Genomic DNA, 22,193 nt, shown 5'->3' with positions numbered 1-22,193 from the left:
TCGCCTGGGCCTGCTCCGCCCCGCGCGCATGCGCACCTCTGGCTTGAGAAGCGCGGGAAGGCGCCGTGGAGTGGCTGGTGGGCGGGGCAAAGAGAGAGCGATACTGTCCGGGTGGGTGGAAGGGAATAATAGCAGCAGCTAATCCACGCTCTTCCACCTCATGGTCCCCTTATTTATTTTTATGGTCCCCTTATTTTATTTTACAAGACACTTTCAGAAAGGCAGCGAGAGCTTTCGAAATAGAGGGTGGTAGGGGGGATATGGAGGGTGAGAGGAAATTTATTATTGTTATTATAACGCATGGATTTCCCCTTATTATCTTTCTCTATATGGGCTTGTTTAGGCAAAAAAGGGGGTAAAATCCATTAAGGAATGCAGTACAATATGAGATCATCACCACCCGAACTTCAGAGCATGGGAAGCCACCCAAAGATATAGAATTTGGCATAAAATTTGGCTTTTTAATTGTATTATAATTTGGAATGTTTTAATGTGGATTTTGTTGGATCGTTAAAATGGAAAACTTAATAAATATATATGTATATTTTTTTTAAGGCGGGGTGAAATCCTTAGGGCTAAATGGGGCTGCATTTTTACGTACACCCGCCCCCAAAAGAAGAAAACACCCTGAGGTACATGAAATGATTCTGCCCTCACTTTTCTGGAGCTGGGGATAAGGGCATATCATGCCTCATTCAATTCACCGCCACCTTTATGGATTTAAAAGGTTTCAGCCCCAACTTTCCACCTGCCAACAGGCCTCCAAGGCAGCCGGCATGAAGAGTGGTTGGGGCAACTCAGCCTGGTGGGTGGCGTGCATATATAATGTAATTATTCTTATAAGTGACAAAACATTATACTAAATTTAAGGCAAAGTTCTCTCCTCCCCCTGACTTTTGATGCGTGCTTATTTATGGTGAAATAGGGGTTTCTTTGTTTATTAAATTTGTATACCTCCCTTCATCAGTAGATCTCAGGGCAGTTCACAACCGAAATTAGTGATTGTAAATGAGGGGAGAGGGATTTATTCCAGATTAATTTGCAGAGTGCATGGGGCTGTGACCTTTTTGTAATTGTATCACCATATACAGAGACAATGTTATCTAGTATCTAATCTGGATTCTGTACATCTGAAACATTCTGTTTCTTCTTTGTTGCTCACTGCCAATTGTTAGATTAGTTATAAAGTTGCTATTCCACCCCCCACCCCCCAAGTGCAGTTAATAATTTGTCTTGACTATATATAAATTAGGGTATTGATGCTCTCACACATCTTGCAAGCATTTTAAGGATTGCAAGATGTGTGAACAATAATAGTCTTTAGCTGTAGGTTGTGTCTTATCAGGTTTGACCTGATGGCTTCATGTTTATTCCTGGTTCCAGGTTTTTCTTTTAAAATGCCACTACTTGAGAAACAAGGTAAGACAGACTTATTTAATGTTTTTAGTATCAGATAATATCTGCAAAGAGTGTTTATCAATATAGAATTGTACTGTGGTGAGTGTTTTGCTAGCTGATTAACAGCTCTGGCAATAATTTTAAGATCTATTTTATTTGTATGTATGATATCTTCCCATTTATAGGCATCTTTTAAAGCTCCCCTTGGGTAACCCTTAAGCCTGTTGCCAGGTATTGTGAAGGATTTCTGTAAAAGAGATATTATTTGGAAGACGCACTGTGTGCAGGGCACCCCGAGCTGTCCTCTTTATGTACAGTATTTGTGGCCAGGGAGAGGTGAAAAATACTGTTAAGTATGTATTTATTACTCCATGCATAATTGTCCTAGGGATAGATTTCTCAATGTGAATCTTCAGAATTTCCGTTTTGAATGGTAGGAAGAAAAATTGCACTTGCTGATGGATATACTACATATAAGGTTTCTACGTTTCCTTTAAGAGCCCAACAGGTTAAACAAAATTTCATTTTACAGCATGGGTTCCAGTGTGCTAGGGACTGGTTATGCTAAAATGTACCTCAACACTGTGTTTTTGTGATGATCAATAGTTTTTAGCAAATAAATTTGACTGAGTGATAAGGAATTATAAGTCCATCTGAAAATATTGCCTTTAGAACATACTGGCCCATGGCAGTGATCTATTAACACAACAGCAGCAACAGCAGCACAATAGCAAGGCTGCTAATGGTGGTTAACTAGGTGTCTCAAAGTCATTCACAATTGGGGTTTCATATTAATATCAGACACTTTTTACCTCTATGACCCAATTTCACAAGATGTAGAGAAAGAGCACATTCTGAAAGTCTATTCTGAGTGGAACCATTTGCGAAACAGATTTGAATGATACCCCATGTTAGCACCTCACTGCATGTGAAAAACTAGTGCAATAGGGACCAAAGTTTTAGCCTAGCCATAAAACATTCCATGTATGCTTTATGCAGGGAAATTATCAGATTTTTGTCATTTTCCTGCATTTTGAAGTAGAACAATCTAAGGCAGTATCACATGCTACTTCTGCAAATGATGGGTCGCACTGTACAGCCTCTGGAGATGAGGGATAATTGCAGCTCAGCTATAAAGGTCCATCCTGCAATCTGTCTTCCTATTTTAAAATCTATTGATCCTAATAGTGAGTGGAAATGTATTCCAAGTGTTGGTTCTTCCAGATATGATAATTTAAGGAAAGGGTGCTCTGTATGTAAACTGCCCTAGAATCTCTTCTTAATGGTGGTCCATAAATTTTTCACAGAAATAAATGTAACATTGAACAATCATGTTCCAAAGGAACTTGCAAAATGATCCATATGACCTGGTTCCATAAAATCGCTAAGGTGTGTGTGTGTTATTATTTGAAAATGTCAAAGCAACTAGTATCAAAACTAGCAGATACAATAAAGTGAAATACAATGTAGAACAGAATTAATCAAATAGACAACATTCTTCCCCCCCCCCCCAGTAAGTATTGTGTATCAAACCGAGCACGTCCCTTTGCAATTTTCTGCAAGCAGAGCTTCTGAATTTCAATTGTATTTGGCATAAAATGGTCTGATTCATGCTGGTAATTTCTCATCATGCTAATCATCAACATTCTGCAACTGTTTCTTAACATCCTGGCCTCCTTCCGTGACATTTTGCCACCATTCCCACAAATATAATTCTTTATTAGCACTTTGCCCTCACTGATATTCTTAAATGTTTTTATCTTGTAAACTCCACTCTATCTCACAGATCTGAGTGGGGGTTAATATATTCAGTATTATATTCAGATGCAGTGATGAACTAACTTATGTAAGCAAGTAGTACAGACACAAATATATTTGTCTCTAATTAACCTGTTTGTGATAGTATAACCTACCATCTCTGCATGTTTAACCATAGAAAATAGTGAGCAGATGCTAGTGAAAAATGAAACCTATCTGCAGATTTTGTAAGTACTCCCATTTGAAAGATTGATGTGACTTTTAAAAATTAAATTGTATGTAAATTAAAATTCATTATAAAAATGGAATTTTTTTATTTAAGAAAAAACAAGGACCAGAGAAAGAGGCTTGTACATGAAATCTGCACCTTTTTGGACAGCAGCCAATCTGTAAGTAATTTATGAAACAAATCTTGCCCATGAAAATGAAAACTGTGTATATGCAGATAAGGAATGTCTTATGGAGCAATGCTTAATTTTATGGGTGCTCTTTAATTTTCCCTGTGTCTTTGTGTTGTGTGAGAGAGGGTTCTATCTGCTCAGAGTAGATGCCTAAGTTAATAATGTCTGTTAATTTCAGTGGGTCTACTCTGAGTAAAAGTAACACTGGATACAACCTAGAGAGTGTCTTCTTTGAAATAGTTGGTAAAGCCCACTTGCATCTCTTTTCAAAATGTAGATTCTGCCAAGACTTCACCCACTGGCTTTTACTATATGTACAGTTACTCCATTATTAGCGTAATACGTTTGGCGTATACTCTGAGATACTATTATTGCACCACATAGTCTAAGACTGTGTGCTCATGAGTCCTGGCTCAAACTGAGCCCTTGGAGCTGCCTATGGCTTCCTTGAGGTAAAGAGTCAATGGGCCACATTTTAAAGCTGCCATAAAATTGGGACTTTTTGGGAAGTGGATCGTGTCTGTTTTGGAAAGCTATGGCCAGTACTAAACAAATTAAGCAACATTGCTGCTTAAAGCAATCCTAACCATGTCTACTCTTAAGCAAGTCCTGCTGAATTAAATGGAGCTAACTCCCAAGTAAGGGGGGTTAGTGTTGCAACCTAAATTATTCCACAACCTAAATTATTCCATAAATTATTCCACAACATTTTCAGAATTTAGTTTAAAAAAATAAAAATATTTAAGTGCCTGCAAAAAAGAGAGAAGATAATAATGATCTACATGCTTGGCCACATGTACCTATATATCAGTTGAAAGCCTAAGCAATGGATGTTTCTCAGTATTGTGATATGTCAGAAGCAAGTCTGGAACTGCCAAATTCCACGTATAAAGCAAAGAGCAACCATTAAAGCCTTTGGAAATACAATTATCTGAGAAAAGCAAACCTGAGCTTTGAGATATGTTACTTGGACTGCAACAATAATGTTTTGTTTGGTTGTGTTTTTGTTTGTTTGTTTAGGTCCAGGAGATTGATGCTCTGAGAACAGAAAATAGGAAGCTAAAAAATGCGGTACCTATCTGACATTTTATATACATTTATGGCTGGCTTAAAGCCTGTTCCTATGCTTCAGTGCCAGGGTTGGGGGATGTTGTTTCAATCAGAACTTTACTCCATTTGAAGGCATGGGTTTGGTGGCCAGAAATAATCCCTTGCTTGAGTTCTGAATTAAATATTAGCTACAGAGGTAATTTATGCCAGTTCATAGGATCTAAGGCAGTAGTTCCTAATCCCCCACCCAACAGACCTCTTGAAAATAGCTGAGGTACTTGGTGGACCACTTAATGACTTTTCTGCCTGTTGTAGCCATTGTGCCAAGTGCTGCCTGATTTTTAATTGCATTTTAATTGCTTTTATTTCTTACATATTGTATTTTAGTGTATTACAATTTGAATTCCATAAAATCCAAATTGTAATACAACCAAAAATAATAAAAATTAAAAAATCAATTAAAAATCAAAATGAATATGTTATACAATCAATGTGCCACATACTGTTTTCAACTACAAATCAATTAACATGCCACACACCACCTGAATGAAGTTCATGGACTACTGGTGGTCCATGGACCACAGTTTTGGAACCCCTGATCTAAGAGGAAATATATCCTATATCTCAAATCTGCCGGTTTTGGGCAAGATGTTGGAGCATGTGGCTTCTCGACTTCAAGTAGTTTGGGATTATTCCAGTCTGCTTTGGGGATGGAAGCAGATTTGGTCATGCTGGTGGATGACTTCTGCTGGGAAATAGATGCAGAAAGTGCTATCCTGTTAGTTCTTTTGGACCTCTCAGTAACACTTGAAGTCATTGAAGATGGCATCCATCTAAGTTGTTTATATGGGTTTAATTTAGGATGCATGTTATTCTTCCAGTCCTTCCTGGATAAGCAGCCGTAGAAGGTGGTGTTGGGGAGCTACTGTTCCACTCCATGGCCATTGAGGAGCCACAAGGCTGATGCTTTTTTAACGGTTGCAGGAAGTCATCTAGAGGTTTGAAGTGTCAACAGTATGTGGATGACACCCAGCTCTGCATCTCATTTCTATCTTCCAATCCCAGGAAGCCTGCTGAGCTCTTGAATGGGTTTCTGGAAGCAGTTTTGGTGGGGATGAGGGCAAACAACCTGAGGCGGGATGGCGTGTCCCATTTTGCAGCTTGAGGCAAAACTGGAAGTGCCTCCCCATCCTACTGCCGCCACACCACCTCACTGAAGCATCCCTTACCTAGGTTGTATAGCATCATCTCGACATAAATTGGCTCCAATGCCAGCACCACTTCTCTGCTGCTGGCAGAAGCAATGGGGCATGAGGGGTGCCTCGTGGGTGAGCTGGCTCTGACCTGAGGCTGCATCCAGGTAAAATGGAGGTATTTTGGTAGTGAAACTGACTGCTCTGGATTGAGGTTTACAGTTTATCTTTGATGGGGTTGCAGTCTCCTTTAAAGACCAAGTGTGTAGTTTGGTAGTTCTCTTGAACTCAGCACTAACAGGTTAAGGTCAGCTGGTGGTGGTAGCCAGGAGTGCTTTTTTGCAGCTTAGGCTGGTTTGCTAACTGCAGCTTTATCTGGAGAGGTTAGACATTACCTTGGTTATCCATGTGCTAGCCGTGTTATGGCTGGACTACTGCAATGCACTCTGTGTAGAGCTGCCTTAAAATACAGTTCGGAAACTTCAGCTGATACAGAATGGATCATGTGATACCAATACTGTACTAGTTGCACTAATTGCTGGTGTGTTTAGGAGCTCAATTTAGAGTTCTGTTTTAACCATTCAAGCCCAAAATGAAATGTGTCCAAGTTATCTGAAGGATTTTCTTCCCACATACCAGTCTGCATGTATTTTGATATTCTTACCTACACTCCTCTGAGAGCAATTAGGTTTGTAAGCATGAGGGAAAGGGTCTTTTATGCTGTGACCCACATTGCTGAAATTATTTACTAGCTGATCACTTCAGGAGTTCAGGAAGGTCCCCAGACCCACTTGGTTTTGTCTGCTTTTTCTTGAGTTGTGATCTGTGGATGGCTTTTGTTGTAGTTATTTACTGTACTTTGTGGGATGGGATCCTTGTTGATTTTTTAGTGGTTAATTGTTTTGTTCTACTGTATTGTATTTTAGTTGTATGTGGCCTTGGTGAGATTTTCCTCTTAAAGGAAGTGGCTTAAAATAGATAAAATAGTATGTAAATATTTTGATCTAATACTGTTCTAATTCTTTTCCACATTAGAACTCCCGGCTGCGTTATAAAACAAAAGGTATGTATTTACAAAAGTAAACCCATTGAGGAGCATTCTTAGAGACGCAGCATATTTTATTTTGTGATAGGCAATAAGGCGATAAGGATGAAGATATATTCAAGCAAGTAAGTAGGTTTCAAAGAGTAGGGGGTTTGTGGGTAAGAGAACAGGTAACATTTGTAGTGATTATTGCAATACCATGTTGGGAGAGGGTACTTTTATCTTAAAATAGCAACTAAAATTCCACTTGCAAGGAGCAGAATTATATTTTTCTTTCTTCTTAGATTGGGCCCTAAAGAAAGAAGAATATGAAAAGTAAGACATGATATGTTAACACAACATTTTAAACAACAGACTGTGGTCATATCTAAACTTCCACTATTCTGTGGATATGATTCAATACACCTGGAAATTTAGGTTGCACAGTTGAAGTAAATTTAGCATTCTTGCACAACAACCACATCCCCCCCGCCCCCCCAAAAAAATACTCTGGATTTTTTGTGATAAGATAAGTGACAGGGAAATATATGGAACTTTGTGGGATAACACTGACATTGAACAACATCATATAACTTCTGTGCATTTCGGAACAGAAAGATCACACACACATGCACACATTCATGGGCTTGTGGTCTGTCAGCCTCCATCATTAGACTAGCAGCTTGTGAATGCACATTTTATATTTGCTAACCATTTTGGTTAGCATCCTTCACATGATAAAGAGTAGCGTTTAAATGTAAACATATGGATATGAATTTGTGTTTGTATTCTGATTTACTTTCAAAGTGAGATTGAGAGGCTTTCGGGTGAGATATCAAATTACTTGAATGTCACAAACTTCTGGGTGAGTATAAATTACTTCAGGGGTGGTATATGCACTTCTGAAAAAGTGATATCTGGTCAATTGGGTTATCAAGTCATTGGGTTGTATCCATTGCTGTGCCATCAGAGTTCCATTGATTCAATAGGATTTCTGTTTGCTCTTCTCCCCTTGTCCCTCTCCGCAAATCTGCTCCAGAAGGTCTCCCAACCTAATTTTGAGAGTGCACAGAGGGCAGGAAAGGGAAAGAAGGTTCCTTTGTTTGCATGAAAATTCCTTGCCCCACTGAAGCTGTAGCATTGGATACAGCCAATAGACTGGCCCAATCTAGCTAAAGAAAGCCATTAAAAAGCAAGGGAGAAAGTAATAATAACTATGGACTTTCCATAGTACTTAATCATGAATATTTTTAGCTTGTTGAATCTAGAGAATGGCAGAAGCCCTGACCATGAATTATATACATTTGTTGCTCTTTACAGATTCAGTATTAGAAAATGTTTTGAAGTTTATTTCTCCAAATGCAACATTCGTTCTTGGCTTATTATGTTCTCTGCTGAATTTTTATGCTGATTTTTTCCCTATGTTGTTCTGCTTTGTGTATGTGTATACATGGATAGTGATATTTTTATCACTAATAATTTTGTATTATTAGTATTCTTATTAGTATTATTTTTATACTGATTTTTTTCCTATGTTGTTCTGCTTTGTGTATGTGTATACATGGATAGTGATATTTTTATCACTAATAATTTTGTATGTGTATGATTTCTTACTGAAGGGTGTCCTGCAAAAAAACAAAACCCTTCCACAATCTAATAAATAAATAAAACTAGGATTGGAAAGATTGGGGTTGTGACATGTCATATATCACTTTCCATTACACTTTCCATTATAAAGACGTTTTGCTTGGTTTGCTGAAATATCAGTTAGATTGTGTCTTTCTTTTTTAGTATGAAGAGTCTGAGCTTCTCAATAGCCAAGGTATGTTGTTTTAGTGACTGTAAAGGACATTGATATTTATTATACATCTGCTTACTTTTATGTTAGTCTGTATGCCCTTCCTAGTAATCCTACTGTGTAAGGTGCCAAAATTTCACATTACTGTACTAAATATTTTGACCCATTGTAATCAGCAATAAGAGGGGAACTTCAAACTGAACCTTCATATGATATTGACGGCTAAACCTTGATTTTGAACTACAGTGAGATACAGTAGTAGTAGTAGTAGTAGTAGTAGTAGTAGTAATAATAATAATTTATTTATTTATTTATACCCCCACCCATCCGGCTGGTCCTCCCCAGCCACTCTGGGTGGCTCCCAACCGATTAAAAACAGAATAAAGCATCACACATTGAAAGTTTTCCTAAACAGTCCCTCTGAAGGAGCAGGTATGCAGGTTAGAGGTACGTCTGGATCCATTGCTGTCACTTGAGACCCAGGTGGCCTCAGTGGCGAGCAGTGCCTTCCACAGCTTTAGCTGGTATCCCAGCTTTGCCCCTATCGGGACAGGGGTAGCCTAAATTTTATGTTCTGGTAATCTCTAGGTTAGATCATTGCAATGTGTTATATGTGGGGCTGCTTCTGAAGACAGTTTAAAACTGCAGCTGGTGCAGAATTCAGTAGCCAGTGGCAACACAGTTTGAACATATAACACCAATCCTAGCCTGACTGAACTGGGCATCAGTTACTTTCTAGGCCCAATTCCCAGAGTGTTGGTTATGACTTATAAGGCCTTTGACTTATAAGGCCTTAAATGGCTCAGGACCGCAATACCTCAAGGACTGCCTCTCCCCATATGAGCCAACCTGGACCCTGTGATCATCCTCTGAGGATGTTCCTTATGTGTCCCTCCACAAGAGGTCCAGAAGGTGGCAACACAAGAATGATCCTTTCCTGCAGTGGCTTCCTGTCTGTGGAATGCTTTCCTCAAGGAGGCTTGCTTGGTGCCGCCATTATATATCTTGTCTAGGGCAAGATAAAGTGACTAACAAATTTAATAAATAAAATAAAGTCTTTGGCACTGGTGAAGATCCCTGGAATTCTTTCCATCTTTTCTAATGTTAGATGCTAGAAGTATCCTCCATCTTATGCACTTGCTGACTGATACAGCAAGTTTTAGACTGTTAGAAGAAGAAGAAGAAGAAGAAGAAGAAGAAGAAGAAGAAGAAGAAGAAGAAGAAAAAGAAGAAGAAAAAGAAGAAGAAGAGGAGTTTGGATTTGATATCCCGCCTTTCACTCCCTTTAAGGAGTCTCAAAGCGGCTAACATTCTCCTTTCCCTTCCTCCCCCACAACAAACACTCTGTGAGGTGAGTGGGGCTGAGAGACTTCAAGGAAGTGTGACTGGCCCAAGGTCACCCAGCAGCTGCATGTGGAGGAGCGGAGACGCGAACCCGGTTACCCAGGATTACGAGACTACCGCTCTTAACCACTACACCACACTAGACCAAGCAAAGAGATATTGAAAGATTCCCAGATGTGCCTGTGTATAATATAATATTCAATTTTACAGATAAAAGAATTCTAAGTGAACCTAGAAAACATGCCAGGTGAGGGCTTGACTTTTTCACCCCATTGTCTACTTATAGAAAGTTGTTCTAAGTGATTGACTGTGTATGAAGTTGGGTAATATATTTTCTTTAAAATTCAGTTATTTTAGCTAAAATTCTGCAGCCACACTGCTTAGCATAAGACTATAAAAAAAATTTCAGTGAGTTCTCACTTGTCTGTGGACATATTTTTCATATGTGCCTAATTGAAATACAGTTTTAATTAGAAGATGCCTTTTCCCTTTGAGCTCTTTTCCCCTTGAGCTATGTACCTGAATAACCTATCTTCTATTTTTTACATGTAAATCAATATCTGTGACTTTTTAAATGATAAGATTTTCATTTGAATATCCACAGCACTCAGACAGAGGGTGCTTTTGTGCTGGAGAAGAGGTAAGGGCAACTGCATAATTTAGTTCGTTTTGAAATTGCTTGAATGTGAGAGGCATATCCCTGGTGGAGTTTTCCCAAGGAATTAATGCTAGTTTGACTAAGAAGAATAAGATGATCCCTGTTTAGAAGCATGCTACGCATTTGCCACTTTCGCATAGTGCAGAGTGTGTATGTACAAATGCACTAGCATATTCTACTGGAATATTTATTAACTAAAAGGGAATGTTTAAGGAACCTGAAAATAATACAGCTTCTATTTAAACACCATCACAGGTAATGGCAGGGTACATGCAGTTTCACATTCTCCTATGAAGTAGATGGACATTTATGACTATGTGGGATACAGAATCACTACATTTATTTGTTTTTGGCTGACTGACATCAGTGCTTACCAGCTTCTTGAGGCATTTTATGTAGCCAATTGCTATAACAATTACTTATCTCATTTGATTAGTTCTTGTTTAATGAACAATAACATAAAAATAGGTTTCTTAAGAGGCCTCTGTTGCCAATGCCAGTTCCTCGAAGTACCTAAACACGAGGGGTTGCCAACAGCTATTCTACAATTATTCAGAGTGTAAATATAGAGGCACTAAAGGCCAAGTATTTTTTATTATTTTCAGAATTGTATCACCTGCTTTTTTTGCTTTCAAAAAGCAGTCCGTCAAAGCAGCTAAGAAGTACAAAAGCAAGAGTGATTCAACCATTAAGATACAATTCATCAAATTAAAACATCAGCAAAAAAATGTCGTAAAGGTAAAGGTACCCCTGCCCGTACGGGCCAGTCGTGACCGACTCGGGGGTTGCGTGCCCATCTCGCTTAAGAGGCTGGGGGCCAGCGCTGTCCGAGGACACTTCTGGGTCACGTGGCCAATGTGACGAAGCTGCTCTGGCAAGCCAGCACCAGCGCAGCACACGGAAACGCCGTTTACCTTCCCGCTATAAAGCGGTACCTATTTATCTACTTGCACTTAAGGGTGCTTTCCAACTGCTAGGTGGGCAGGAGCTGGGACCGAACGACGGGAGCTCACCCCGCCGCGGGGATTCGAACCGCCGACCATACGATCGGCAAGTCCTAGGCACTGAGGTTTTACCCACAGCGCCACCCGCTTCCCTAAAAAAAAAAAAATGTCATAAGCAACAGCAAACAAACAAACTAACAAACATAGAACCAACAACAACATATTGCTTTAAAAAAGAGTGTTTTCAATGCTGGTGGAATATAAATATATGACTACAACCTAACTTATTGAGCAGGGATTTCCACATATGAGGTACCACCACAGAGAAAGGCCTCTTGCATATGGTCATCAGTTTTGTCTTAGAACACATGCAAGAGGCAGGGGTGGTTAGATTGGCTCCTGCCAAGGGCCCAGGCATAGAGTGAAGTCAGCCTGCTCGCCTGTCTGTACACTTCCAGGGCCACTCCTTTGCTGCTCTGCGTGGCCGGATGAGGTGTACAGGCTCCTCAGGCAAGGGCACAAGGGACAGAGCAGGGGAGCACCGATACAGCTCCTTGCCAAGGGCACCAGGGGGAGAAGTTTCACCCAGACGTGGGTAAAACAGCTGATCTTAAATGATAGACAAGTTCACATAAGAGGAGACAGTCAAGCAGCTTGACCCCATGCTATTTAGGGCTTGGTAAGTAATAACCAGGACAATGAATTGCACTCTTTTGACGTAAAGAATATGTAACAAACTTCCACAATGAAATGCTTAGAATCATACCAGATATGAAATTGGTATAGGCTGCAATCCTGTACCAATTTACCTGATAGTATGCCTCAACAGGACTTAATTCTGGTTTGATATGTATGGGATTGTACTATAACTGCAGGATTGACCCCTTGTTCATTTGGGGACTGTGGTATATGAGGAAGAAAGATTAAATCTTTCCTCCTGCTGTAGTCATGACAAAACTCACTCACTTGAAGGTTAATTTTGCTTTGATTCCATCCCACAGAACTGTTGAAACTCAGACTGGAGAAGATGGCTCTAGGTATCATACAGTGAAAAATTAATTCTTCTTTAAAACATTAATTTGATTCTCTGTGTACTTAAAATTAATGAAGTGAGGGGGTCACTAAATAATTCAAGTACTTTGCGAATAGTAACTCTTTGGATTTTCTGTGAGGGTGACAAGGATTATCCTTGGTGGATTTTAAGGACAAGTTGCTACCCACTGACTTAGCTTGGTAAAATTGCTGAGACTTTCATATTCAGGTCAAAGAATGGTCGCTGTGGACAGGCAACTTTAGTGACAATAATGTGATGATACAGTGTAGCTATTGTGGTGTGGGGCATCCAAAACCAGCTAAATGTTGAGGCCTTAAGAATTTTGCACCAGTCCTTACATGGCCACAAGTGTGCTCTGACCTGAATAGGAGAACAGGACACCTCTTATCACTCCCACTTTCTACCTTTTACCTCATTGTGGGAGTGACACAATCCACAATCTGGAATTCAAGATTGACTCTCCAGCGAATATGAATAGGATTGCAGTCATAAAGTGGTGGACCACATCACAGATTATGAACCTAATCTGTTATTATTTCCCCCCGATTTAGCTATGTTGTTGAAGACTCATTATCACAGGTAAGCAAAGTGTCTTGGGCTAGGTGGGCAGCTGCTGTGCAATTCTTATACCTTAAATCCAAACACATTGGACATAGAAAGTCATGCTGATTCTCTGCCGAACAATTTCTTTAATCTAAAATCTGATCTGCCCACTTTTTACAGCCATACCAGTCAGCTTGAAAATTTAGCTGTTTTTGCAACTTCCTGTGGTGGCGGCAAGCTGGAATCTTGTACTTGCAGTGTTTCTGTGTTTCTCTTGTGTTTGTCACTGCCTGTAGAAGAGTCCTCACCTATATTAACAATATGAAGCAAACACAGGATTGAGTATTTCACATTTTATTCACTTTAGTTTATTGTACTTATATTTTATGTATTCCCCCTTGATGCCTATTTATCCAACTATTAAAATTAGTCAGTAAATACAAATAGTGAATTGTATCCAACTAACTCATACTCAGAATAAACCTGAAATCAATGCATATGACTAACTTAAATCCATTGATTTCAACATGTCATATGACTTAAGTTGATAAAACCCAGTATATTTGGGGGGTGGGAATCACAACAGCTGCTTACTCGAGGTGCTTATTGGTTGAAGTGGACTTTTTTTGTAGAAATGCTTAGAATATATTTTTTAAAAACCTATTCATCTAATATTCTCTTTGCAGGATGAGTTTGAATAGCAGAAGTCCAGTGTGGTGTAACAATAACCTATTTGAGTGCTGGAGAGCTTTCATGTTTGACATTTTAAATTTTGGTGAACCATATTAAAATATTTATAGCTATATGCCAAATAAAGATATTTTAATCCTGCTATAGTTTGAGTTAGTATAGTTATTAATAATAAATTGTTGGTGTGAAAAGCATCAAAGGTATCTGTCTTCACTTGGACAAAATTGCATTTCTTCTGGTGCAGTTTAGAGATTGTTTATCAATACAGTAAAGCATCACGTAGGCATTGGGTCCATAGGGGGCTATACATGATCTCTACCACTTGTGAATAGGGGCAGCAGCTGCATGATCTACTGAAAGCCACTCCTAAAGACTGAAATGCAAAACGTACAGTCTGTGACTGCATTGAAATACATGCAGAGTACAGTAGGCACTTTGATTACTAACAATTCTAATTGCAATAGGTTAATAGTGGATTCAGGGAACCATTGTCTCTATTCGAGGTCAAACATGAGAGTTAGGATTGCTTTTGACATCATTAGAGTATTTTACCCTCCCTCGCATATAAGAAGCCCCTTCCCATTTCATGCTGGCCAGACTGACAACTATTTTTAGGGTGCTTCCTAATGGGTGTTTATTGTAGGATGGGCGCGCCTCAAATGCGCGCATCTTTTACAGCACATATTGTTGCCATCAAATGCCAGCCTGAATTCCCCCCCCCCCCCATTTAATTTTATTTACCATCACAGGAAGTAGCCTTAGTTAATCCCAAGAAATAGGTGCAAATCCACCCTTTCCCTATCTCTAGGCCCGCCCTTTGTCCTCCACGCGCTCTTCCCTTTTCCTAGCCAGCGGCATACTGGGCGGGGCGGGGGGAGAAAAGGGCGTGGCCCCGCCGGACTGGGCGTCGCGGCCTGGAGTGAGAGGCAGGCGCAAACAATGAGTTGCAGTCCAGCTGCGCCGAAGAGGGTCGCGCAGACGTCGGGTTCGCGAGCGGCGGCGCGCGGGCGAACGCGGAGCAGCCGTGAGTAAAGGGCCCTCCTCCGCGCGTCAAGTCTCCACAGCTCCCCCCCCCCTTCGCCTCTTCTGTCGCTCGCGGAGTTCTGCCTTCCTTTCTCTCCTGTGCTCCTCTCGTGTAACGCCCCACAGCCCTCCCTTTCGAAAGCCTTGCCTTTAAAAAGGAAAAAAGACAACAAATTCTGGACGTGGGTCCGTCTCTCCCGCACCGAAAAACCTGCTTTTCCTCAAGGCTCGCGCTCTAAGAACGCAAAAGAGCCCCACGGTTTGAAGCGCAAGGCTGCTGAGACTGCAGCCCTTGGACCTTGTCTCCTCAGAGGGAAGCCTTCCTCCCAGGTCAAGGGGCTTCACGCTGCAACCTCCAGTTCCCCACAAGTGGCCAGGCAAGGGAAGTCCACAAGCAGGGATAAAGCCAGCAGTGGAGGAGACGGCTATAGATGGCCACTACTGGCCACAGTGGCTAGACTCTGCCTCCACGGCCAGAGGCAGCCGTGCCTCTGAAAACCAGTGGCTGGAAACCACAGGAGGCGCGAGGGCTCTCGCTTGTGCTCAAATCCTGCTTGCACTTTTCCCTCAAGCATCTGGTTGGCCGCTGTGGGGACGGGATGCTGGAGTGATCCAGCACACTCTTCTTATGTTCCCTCCTTGTTTGCTGCCCAACACCTGATGAGTAATATTGGCTAATACATTGTTTGTTTTCCTCTTATTTTCTTGCCTATCTTCTGCCATGGAGCCAGCCCTGATAACAGGGTACAAATAATAAAATCATCAGCATTATTATCCCCTGAAGTAGTGTTTGTGTGGTTCCCAGGTGGCCACCCATCCGGGTATTAACCTTCACAGCAGGGCCAAAACTAGACTTTATTTCAGCTGGGTTCAGCTTGACACCTCTCCCCACACCCCACATGCATTTGTGTATACACACACACACACAGAGGATGGAAGCCTCAATTGCACCCTTATGGAGACTTCATCTGGGGCAAAAAACCCAGCTAGTCCACCCCCAGTAGCTACGGTACTGTACACAGACTGGTTTAGCTTCACTGAGCTGGTGGCCTTGCGTGTCTCCAGATCATGTTGCAGTAGCCATTGATAAACTTGCTTTTGGGCTTTCCATTTCCTTTTAAAGTCATCCAAGGCCAGCAGCCATTGCCACATCATGCAATGGTCAATTCCCAATATTAGTTATGAATACGCCGAAGAGCTACTTCCCTTTGTCCTTCCTGGAACTTCTGTGATGTAGTTTCATCCTGTCTGCTACTCACCTCGCAACACTCTAGTATTGAAAGAGGAAGAGGAGGATCCTCTTTATCTATGTTCTCTCAACTATACGTAATTCTATAATGTCATGGCACCCCTAAAATCATTTAAAAGTGTTTTGGCTAGTTTAAAAACTTAAGTTTTTGTGCCCTGTGGACACCATATACTATATTCCATATTGAGTTGCTTCACCTTTTTCTCTCATGCACACTCTTAAAATAGAATTGCTGTAAAAAAAACCCAACAACCTTCACACACACACACACACACACCCCATTCCCTCTTCCACCCACATATTGTATACCAGTGATATGTTTTCATGGGTCTTTTTTATACACAGCCATGCTGATTTTTCAGACATGGTTTGTAGCCACACAACAGTGTTGGCCTCTTCCACACACATAACTGTATAGCAGTGATGTAAACGATTTACATTTATCTGTATCCTAACCTTTCTTCAAGAAGCTCAAGGAGGTATACACAGTTTTGTTTATTTAAATACTTACCGGTATCTGTTGCCTTTCTTGGCCAAGTTAATTTCTCTCTTTGCATTTCATTCACTCCGTGTTTGTTCTTCACAACGACACAGTGAGGTCTGAGAGATAGTGACGGCCCCAAAGTTAACAGGTGAGTTTCATGACTGAAGTTGTGGGTGCAGTTTTCATTACAATTGCCCAACAATATACTCTGCTCTGATTAGTCTTTCTTTTGTCTTCTGCCATCAATGCATTTCCACTTCAGGTTTCCTTGTAAATGCAACTGCATTAAGTATTGGTAGGTTTCAATCACTTGTTACCACATTTTTAAGTATAGCAGTTTGGCTGGCATTACTGGGACTTGTATAAGTGTTTTACTATCCTCTCTTCCCCTGCGCCACAAGATCCTACATATGATTACTCAAAAATAAGCTCCACTTAGTCCAATGGGGCTTATTCCCAGATAAGGTGGTGGACTCTCCTTCATTTGAGGTTTTTAAAAAGTGTTTGGATGACTATCTATCAAAGATTCTTTAGCTGTGATCATTTAGCTGTAACATTGCAGGGGGTTGAACTAGATGGGGCCCTTCCAACTTTACAGTTCTACCATTCAAAATGAGAGAAGTCTTCATCTGTTACAGCCTTCTCTCACTGTGCAGATCATTTGAAATGTCTGTAAAATTTGGAACCAATTCATACATTTATTTTTGAGGTTCAGTAAAGTTCATGTGATGTCTTGACCACTTCATTTTCACCTCTGAAAATAAGGAGCAGTTTGTGTGAAAAATAAACTGTTCCTAAGAGCACGAGTGTATTACGTCAATTAAAAAACAGTTATTTCATTCAGGACTACTGCAGCTTTTCAGCTGTAGGGAATTTTGCACAAATGGTTCCCTGTGTGAAAATAAAAAGTACGAGGCCATCACACAAGGGTATTGCAACTTCAAAATAGTTATGTGAATTGTTCCTATGGCTGCATCTAGCTCGGTTGGTAAGAGCATGGTGCTGATAACGCCAAGGTTGCAGGTTCAATCCCGGTATGGGACAGCTGCATATTCCCGCATTTCAGGGGGTTGGACTAGATGATCCTCAGGGTCCCTTCCAACCCTACAATTCTATGATCTGTCATGCCAGCTGCATATCTATGATCTATGTTTGACTTGGAAGAACATACCCAGGGCCCTCCACTGCATTTTAAAATAAGGAGAATGCAAGGCATCCTGGGAACTGTAGTTTGTTATGGATGCTGCAAAGGGAGTAACTACAGTTCCCAGGATTAAGGGAAAAGCAATGTACTTTAAATGTGCATCAAATACACTTTTAATGTATGGTGTGGATCTGCCCACAGCTTACTTTGTTTGCATTTAAAAGATATAATTTTAACTCAAAAAGGTGGGCACAACCTACTGATGACCAACCACTTTCCATTATAATGGGGAATTTGGTACCCATATAATTCTCCCACTGAAATAAAAAATATTTGAGTTTAGTTGGTATGTGCTCTTGGAAGGGACTACAACTCCATAGTAGAGTGCAAAGGGTTTGAAATCCTGGCCTCTCCATTTAAAACCACCTGGCAGCTGGTGAAGTGAAGTACCCTCTCCCTGAGACCTTGGTCTAGTGCAAGGCACAGGCAAACTTGGCCCTCCAGATGTTCTGGGACTACAACTCCCATCATCCCTAGCTAGCAGGACCAGTGGTCAGGGATGGTGGGAGCTGTAGTCCCAAAACATCTAGAGGGCTGAGTTTGCCTATGCCTAGCCTAGTGAATCAGAGTTGACAATACTAGGCCGAATGGACAAATATAGTCTTCCTTGCGGTAAGATTATGTGTCTTGTGTTTTTTTAAAGGTAGAATTTAATTTAAATTAGTAATTTTTTGGGGACGGACAGACATGTTTTTAAGTGAAAGTTGGAATTGACTTAGTGAAATGTTTTTTGGAGGCACTGCTTTACAGCAGCCACAATCTTATTTCCAGGGTCAATTTATTGGGTGATTGTCTTTTAGCAGTAGTGCTGTGGGGTGCATCAAGGTACCATTGTGTACCCAATGTTGATTAACATCTATATGAAGCTGTTGGGAGTGGTGGTGGACTGGATGAGGGCCAACAAACTTGACTCTGAATCCTGGCAAGACGGAGGCATGGTGTGTTGGTGATCCTCAAGTCCAGATAACTGGTCAGTTGCCTGCTTTGGATGGGGTCGTACTCACTCTGCAATAGCAAGTTTGTAGTCTGGGGTGTTCCTGTGTCCATCTTTGCTTCTAGAGACCCAGGGAACCTCAATGGTAAAAGGAGTGCCTTTTACCAGCTTCAGTTGGTAAGACAGCTGCAGCCATTTCTGGACCGCATTCACTGTCCACTGTTGCCTGTGTGCTGCTAAACTCCAGGATTGCTGCAATGTGCTCTGTGTGGGGCTCCTCCTGACGTTGGTTCGGAAATGGCAGCTTCTGCAAACTACGGAAGTTCAGCTGCTCACTGGTCACTGCCTTAGTACGTCATTGCTGAAATAATTCCTCTGCTAGTTAGCAAGTAGACGAAGTTTAGGTTTTGGTGTATAAAGTCCTATACAGCTTGGGACCAGGATACAGGAAAGATTGTCAAAATTTGTCAGGTGCATTTTGCAATTGGCTATTGGCCACTTGCAACCAAGTGAAGATGCTCGGGTGCCAGGATGACGCCTGACATCACCATCTGGAGGTGCGTGCCTGGGGATCCTTGGATCTTGTCTGTTTTCACATACTAACAACACATCCTGTAGAATTCTATCTGTGATATTTTGTCTGCACGATCAGAACGAATTTCAGCAACCAAAAGATCATATTGAAAAATAGAACCTTTGAGCTGGCTGGCCCGCAAACAGCAAATAGACATTCCTTTTTGGCCACTTGTATGTCACGCTGGCCACGTGACCCGGAAGTGTCTCCGGACAGCGCTGGCTCCCGGCCTCTAGAGTGAGATGAGCGCACAACCCTAGAGTCTGTCAAGACTGGCCCATACGGGCAGGGGTACCTTTACCTTTAACCCTGGTTTTAGGGACACGGGTGGTGCTGTGGGTTATACCACAGAGCCTAGGACTTGCCGATCAGAAGGTCGCGTTTCAAATCCCCGCGATGGGGTGAGCTCCCATTGCTCAGTCCCAGCTCCAGCCAACCTAGCAGTTCGAAAGCACATCAAAGTACAAGTAGTACAAAGTACACTCTGGCAGGAAGGTAAACGCCGTTTCCGTGCACTGCTCTGGTTTGCCAGAAGCGGCTTAGTCATGCTGGCCACATGACCTGGAAGCTGTATGCCGGCTCCCTTGGCAATAAAGCGAGATGAGCGTCGCAACCCCAGAGTCGGCCACAACTGGACCTAATGGTCAGGGGTCCCTTTTTAACCCTGATTTAAGGAGCCATTTGGTGCCTGGCTTACATATCAGCGTTTCTAACACTGTTCCCCCATTAATATACCCAACTGACCATTGTGAGCTGAGGGCCTCGTGCTGACATTATTTATGTGTTTGCCATCCTGAGCAAGTGCATATAGATTGAAATAATGGTAGTAGTAGTAGTAGTCGTCATCGTCGTCGTAAGGAATTTCCAGCCTTCCTTTAGCAAGTAGTTTAGTGTGTGTTAGAATGATATCTGGAAAGCCCAAATGATTGTTGAGGGTGGGGCAGACTTTCACTATAATTCCCACGCAGAAATATTCTAGTGCAGCAGCTTGGATATTCATTCCTGCACACAAGGGTTCCTCCACAAAACAGATGGTTGGCACTGCTAGCTTTGGCAGCGCTGATCAGACATTTGGGCGGGGGTGTATTTGGAATTGGTCTTCCGCCCGAAACAGATGATTAGAGCAGGGAGTGCCAACCATCTAGAGCAAAAAGCATTCTCCATTCCACAAGAGTCTTTAGCTGAGATGCCGAATGCCCTGCCCCACTTTATCACAGTCTAATGCAGGCCTTGTTCTAGAAAAACTATCCATCTGCTGGTCTGAATCTGTTTTGAATGAAGGTGATGGTGTTTACTCACATTATATTTTTTTAAATGATTTTAAAAATGTTTTAAAAATGATTAAATTTCAAAACTTGGCTTTAGGCAGTAGATCTTACATGCTACAGTTCAGAGAAGAACATTTGCTTCACGCTTCATTTAAATTCAGAGAAGTTAGGTGTTTTGATTTATGACAGTTAAATAACTATCATGCTATTAATGTTTGGCAAATAGCATGCTTTTTAATAAATCTCAGCTCTGTCAGAAGAACCCTGTCAGAAAGGAACCTCCCCCCCCCCCATCCATTTGTTGTCAATGTGCTGCAGCTATTCAGTTCATTTCACAACAGTTACTCGCCTACCAAAATAGAGATAAAAATTAATAGCTTGCCCATTGCTACATGCATGAATTTTGGTGTGGGGGAATCTTTAATTTCCAGTTTTAGAAAACACTGGTTGTAAATAGCTAGTTGTTCTGAGGATTACCAAACTTTTTTTAAAAGAAGAAACCCTTAAAAGGGATGGGGCAGGAAATACTTTGACTTTTTTTTTTTTAAAAAAAATCACTTTTATGTAACCTCAAAGGAATATATAGAAAAATCACGGCCAGAGTCTGAAAGAGAGGCTTTCATTTTATGTTCTTCTTTAGGAATTCTAGCTGACCAGTGCAGGAACAAAAAACTTTTTTGCCTGAACTCTGACCGTGGGAGTGTCTATATACAGTGGTACCTCGGGTTAAGAACTTAATTCGTTCTGGATGTCTGTATAACCTGAGATACCACTGTAATCTGTACAGGTAAACTGTACCTTTGTTGTAATCTCCTCTTTATCCTTCTTATAAGTACAGTGGTATCTCAGGTTACATAGGCTTCAGGTTACATACACTTCAGGTTACAGACTCCGCTAACCCAGAAATAGTACCTTGGGTTAAGAACTTTGCTTCAGGGTGAGAACAGAAATCATGCTCCGGCGGTGCGGCAGCAGCGGGAGGCCCCATTAGCTAAAGTGGTGCTTCAGGTTAAGAACAGTTTCAGGTTAAGAATGGACCTCCAGAACAAATTAAGTTCTTAGCCTGAGGTACCACTGTATCTACATGGAAACTCCCAAGCACTTTATATCTGAGTCAGCCCTAATGTCTTTCCACTATAAGAAAGAACAAGGGATAATTGGATGACATTTCTACTTCACTTCTGGCACTCTGAAGAACTCTTTTTAGCTGAAAACTATCTCTTAATATTTTTGCTTAGAATCGAATCTAGACCACTGGTCTGTCAAGGAGGTCTGGCACTTGCATCTGACACTTTTTGTGTTACAAAGACACATGTTGTGTCTTCAGCAAAGTGAGTTGTTTGCTACATTAGTTAAAACTAATTAGTTCCAGTTTTAAGGATTATATGTTGCCTGTTCCAATACATGCTGCCTTGCGGCTTGCTTGGTTCAGTATTTAGTCACATGTTCCAGTCAAATTGTGGTTGTATAAAAACGGCAGATTCATCAATTAAACTCAAAGTTGTGCACATAAATTATAACTGGCAATTACATTAATATAAGTTCTTTACAAATTAGATAAAACAAATTTCAAACCTACTTTCAACGAGTCTGAAAAGCATT

General features: G+C 41.1%; 2 protein-coding genes across 8 annotated transcripts in view; both read left to right on the top strand.

Moving 5' to 3' along the window:
* LOC310828419 (uncharacterized protein) lies at positions 1–13,997 on the top strand. 5 transcript variants are annotated; one of them, XM_083706103.1, is made up of 14 exons: positions 1–77; positions 1,384–1,419; positions 3,335–3,383; positions 3,479–3,545; positions 4,578–4,628; positions 6,836–6,863; positions 7,130–7,160; positions 7,632–7,689; positions 8,616–8,646; positions 10,177–10,213; positions 10,571–10,606; positions 12,570–12,605; positions 13,174–13,201; positions 13,852–13,997. In XM_083706103.1, the coding sequence occupies exons 1-14, from the start codon at positions 29–31 to the stop codon at positions 13,864–13,866; spliced, it is 552 nt and encodes a 183-aa protein (XP_083562229.1). In that variant the 5' UTR covers positions 1–28; the 3' UTR covers positions 13,867–13,997. The 5 variants fall into 5 exon arrangements, with proteins under 5 accessions (XP_083562229.1, XP_083562232.1, XP_083562230.1 ...); XM_083706106.1 differs by lacking the exon at positions 1–77 and adding an exon at positions 85–267; XM_083706104.1 differs by lacking the exon at positions 1–77 and adding an exon at positions 85–267 and having other exon boundaries at positions 1,346–1,419.
* A 724-nt stretch (positions 13,998–14,721) lies between these two features.
* GSDME (gasdermin E) overlaps positions 14,722–22,193 on the top strand; it is a 33,236-nt gene continuing 25,764 nt past the window's right edge. Inside the window, exons 1-2 of one of the 3 annotated variants that reach the window (XM_083705949.1) lie at positions 14,722–14,879; positions 16,722–16,759. The gene's annotated coding sequence lies outside the window, so the exon portion shown is untranslated. Of the gene's footprint in view, positions 14,880–15,249; positions 15,543–16,721; positions 16,760–22,193 lie in introns of those variants that run through there. The other 2 variants (XM_083705950.1, XM_083705948.1) reach the window with 2 other exon arrangements.

The sequence above is a fragment of the Podarcis gaigeae genome (assembly GCF_964106915.1).
Source record: "Podarcis gaigeae genome assembly, chromosome: 12".
Classification (NCBI taxonomy): domain Eukaryota; kingdom Metazoa; phylum Chordata; class Lepidosauria; order Squamata; family Lacertidae; genus Podarcis; species Podarcis gaigeae.
The sequence above is the reverse complement of the archived record's forward strand: the minus strand, read 5'-3'. Positions and strand labels throughout refer to the sequence as shown.

Coding starts and splice junctions, on each gene's coding strand:
- LOC310828419 (XM_083706102.1), top strand. CDS start 777: ATGAAGAGTGGTTGGGGCAACTCAGCCTG. Junction 1,420..3,334: donor GCCACTACTTGAGAAACAAG/GTAAGACAGACT, acceptor GTTTAACCATAG/AAAATAGTGAGCAGATGCTA. Junction 3,384..3,478: donor GAAACCTATCTGCAGATTTT/GTAAGTACTCCC, acceptor TTTTTATTTAAG/AAAAAACAAGGACCAGAGAA.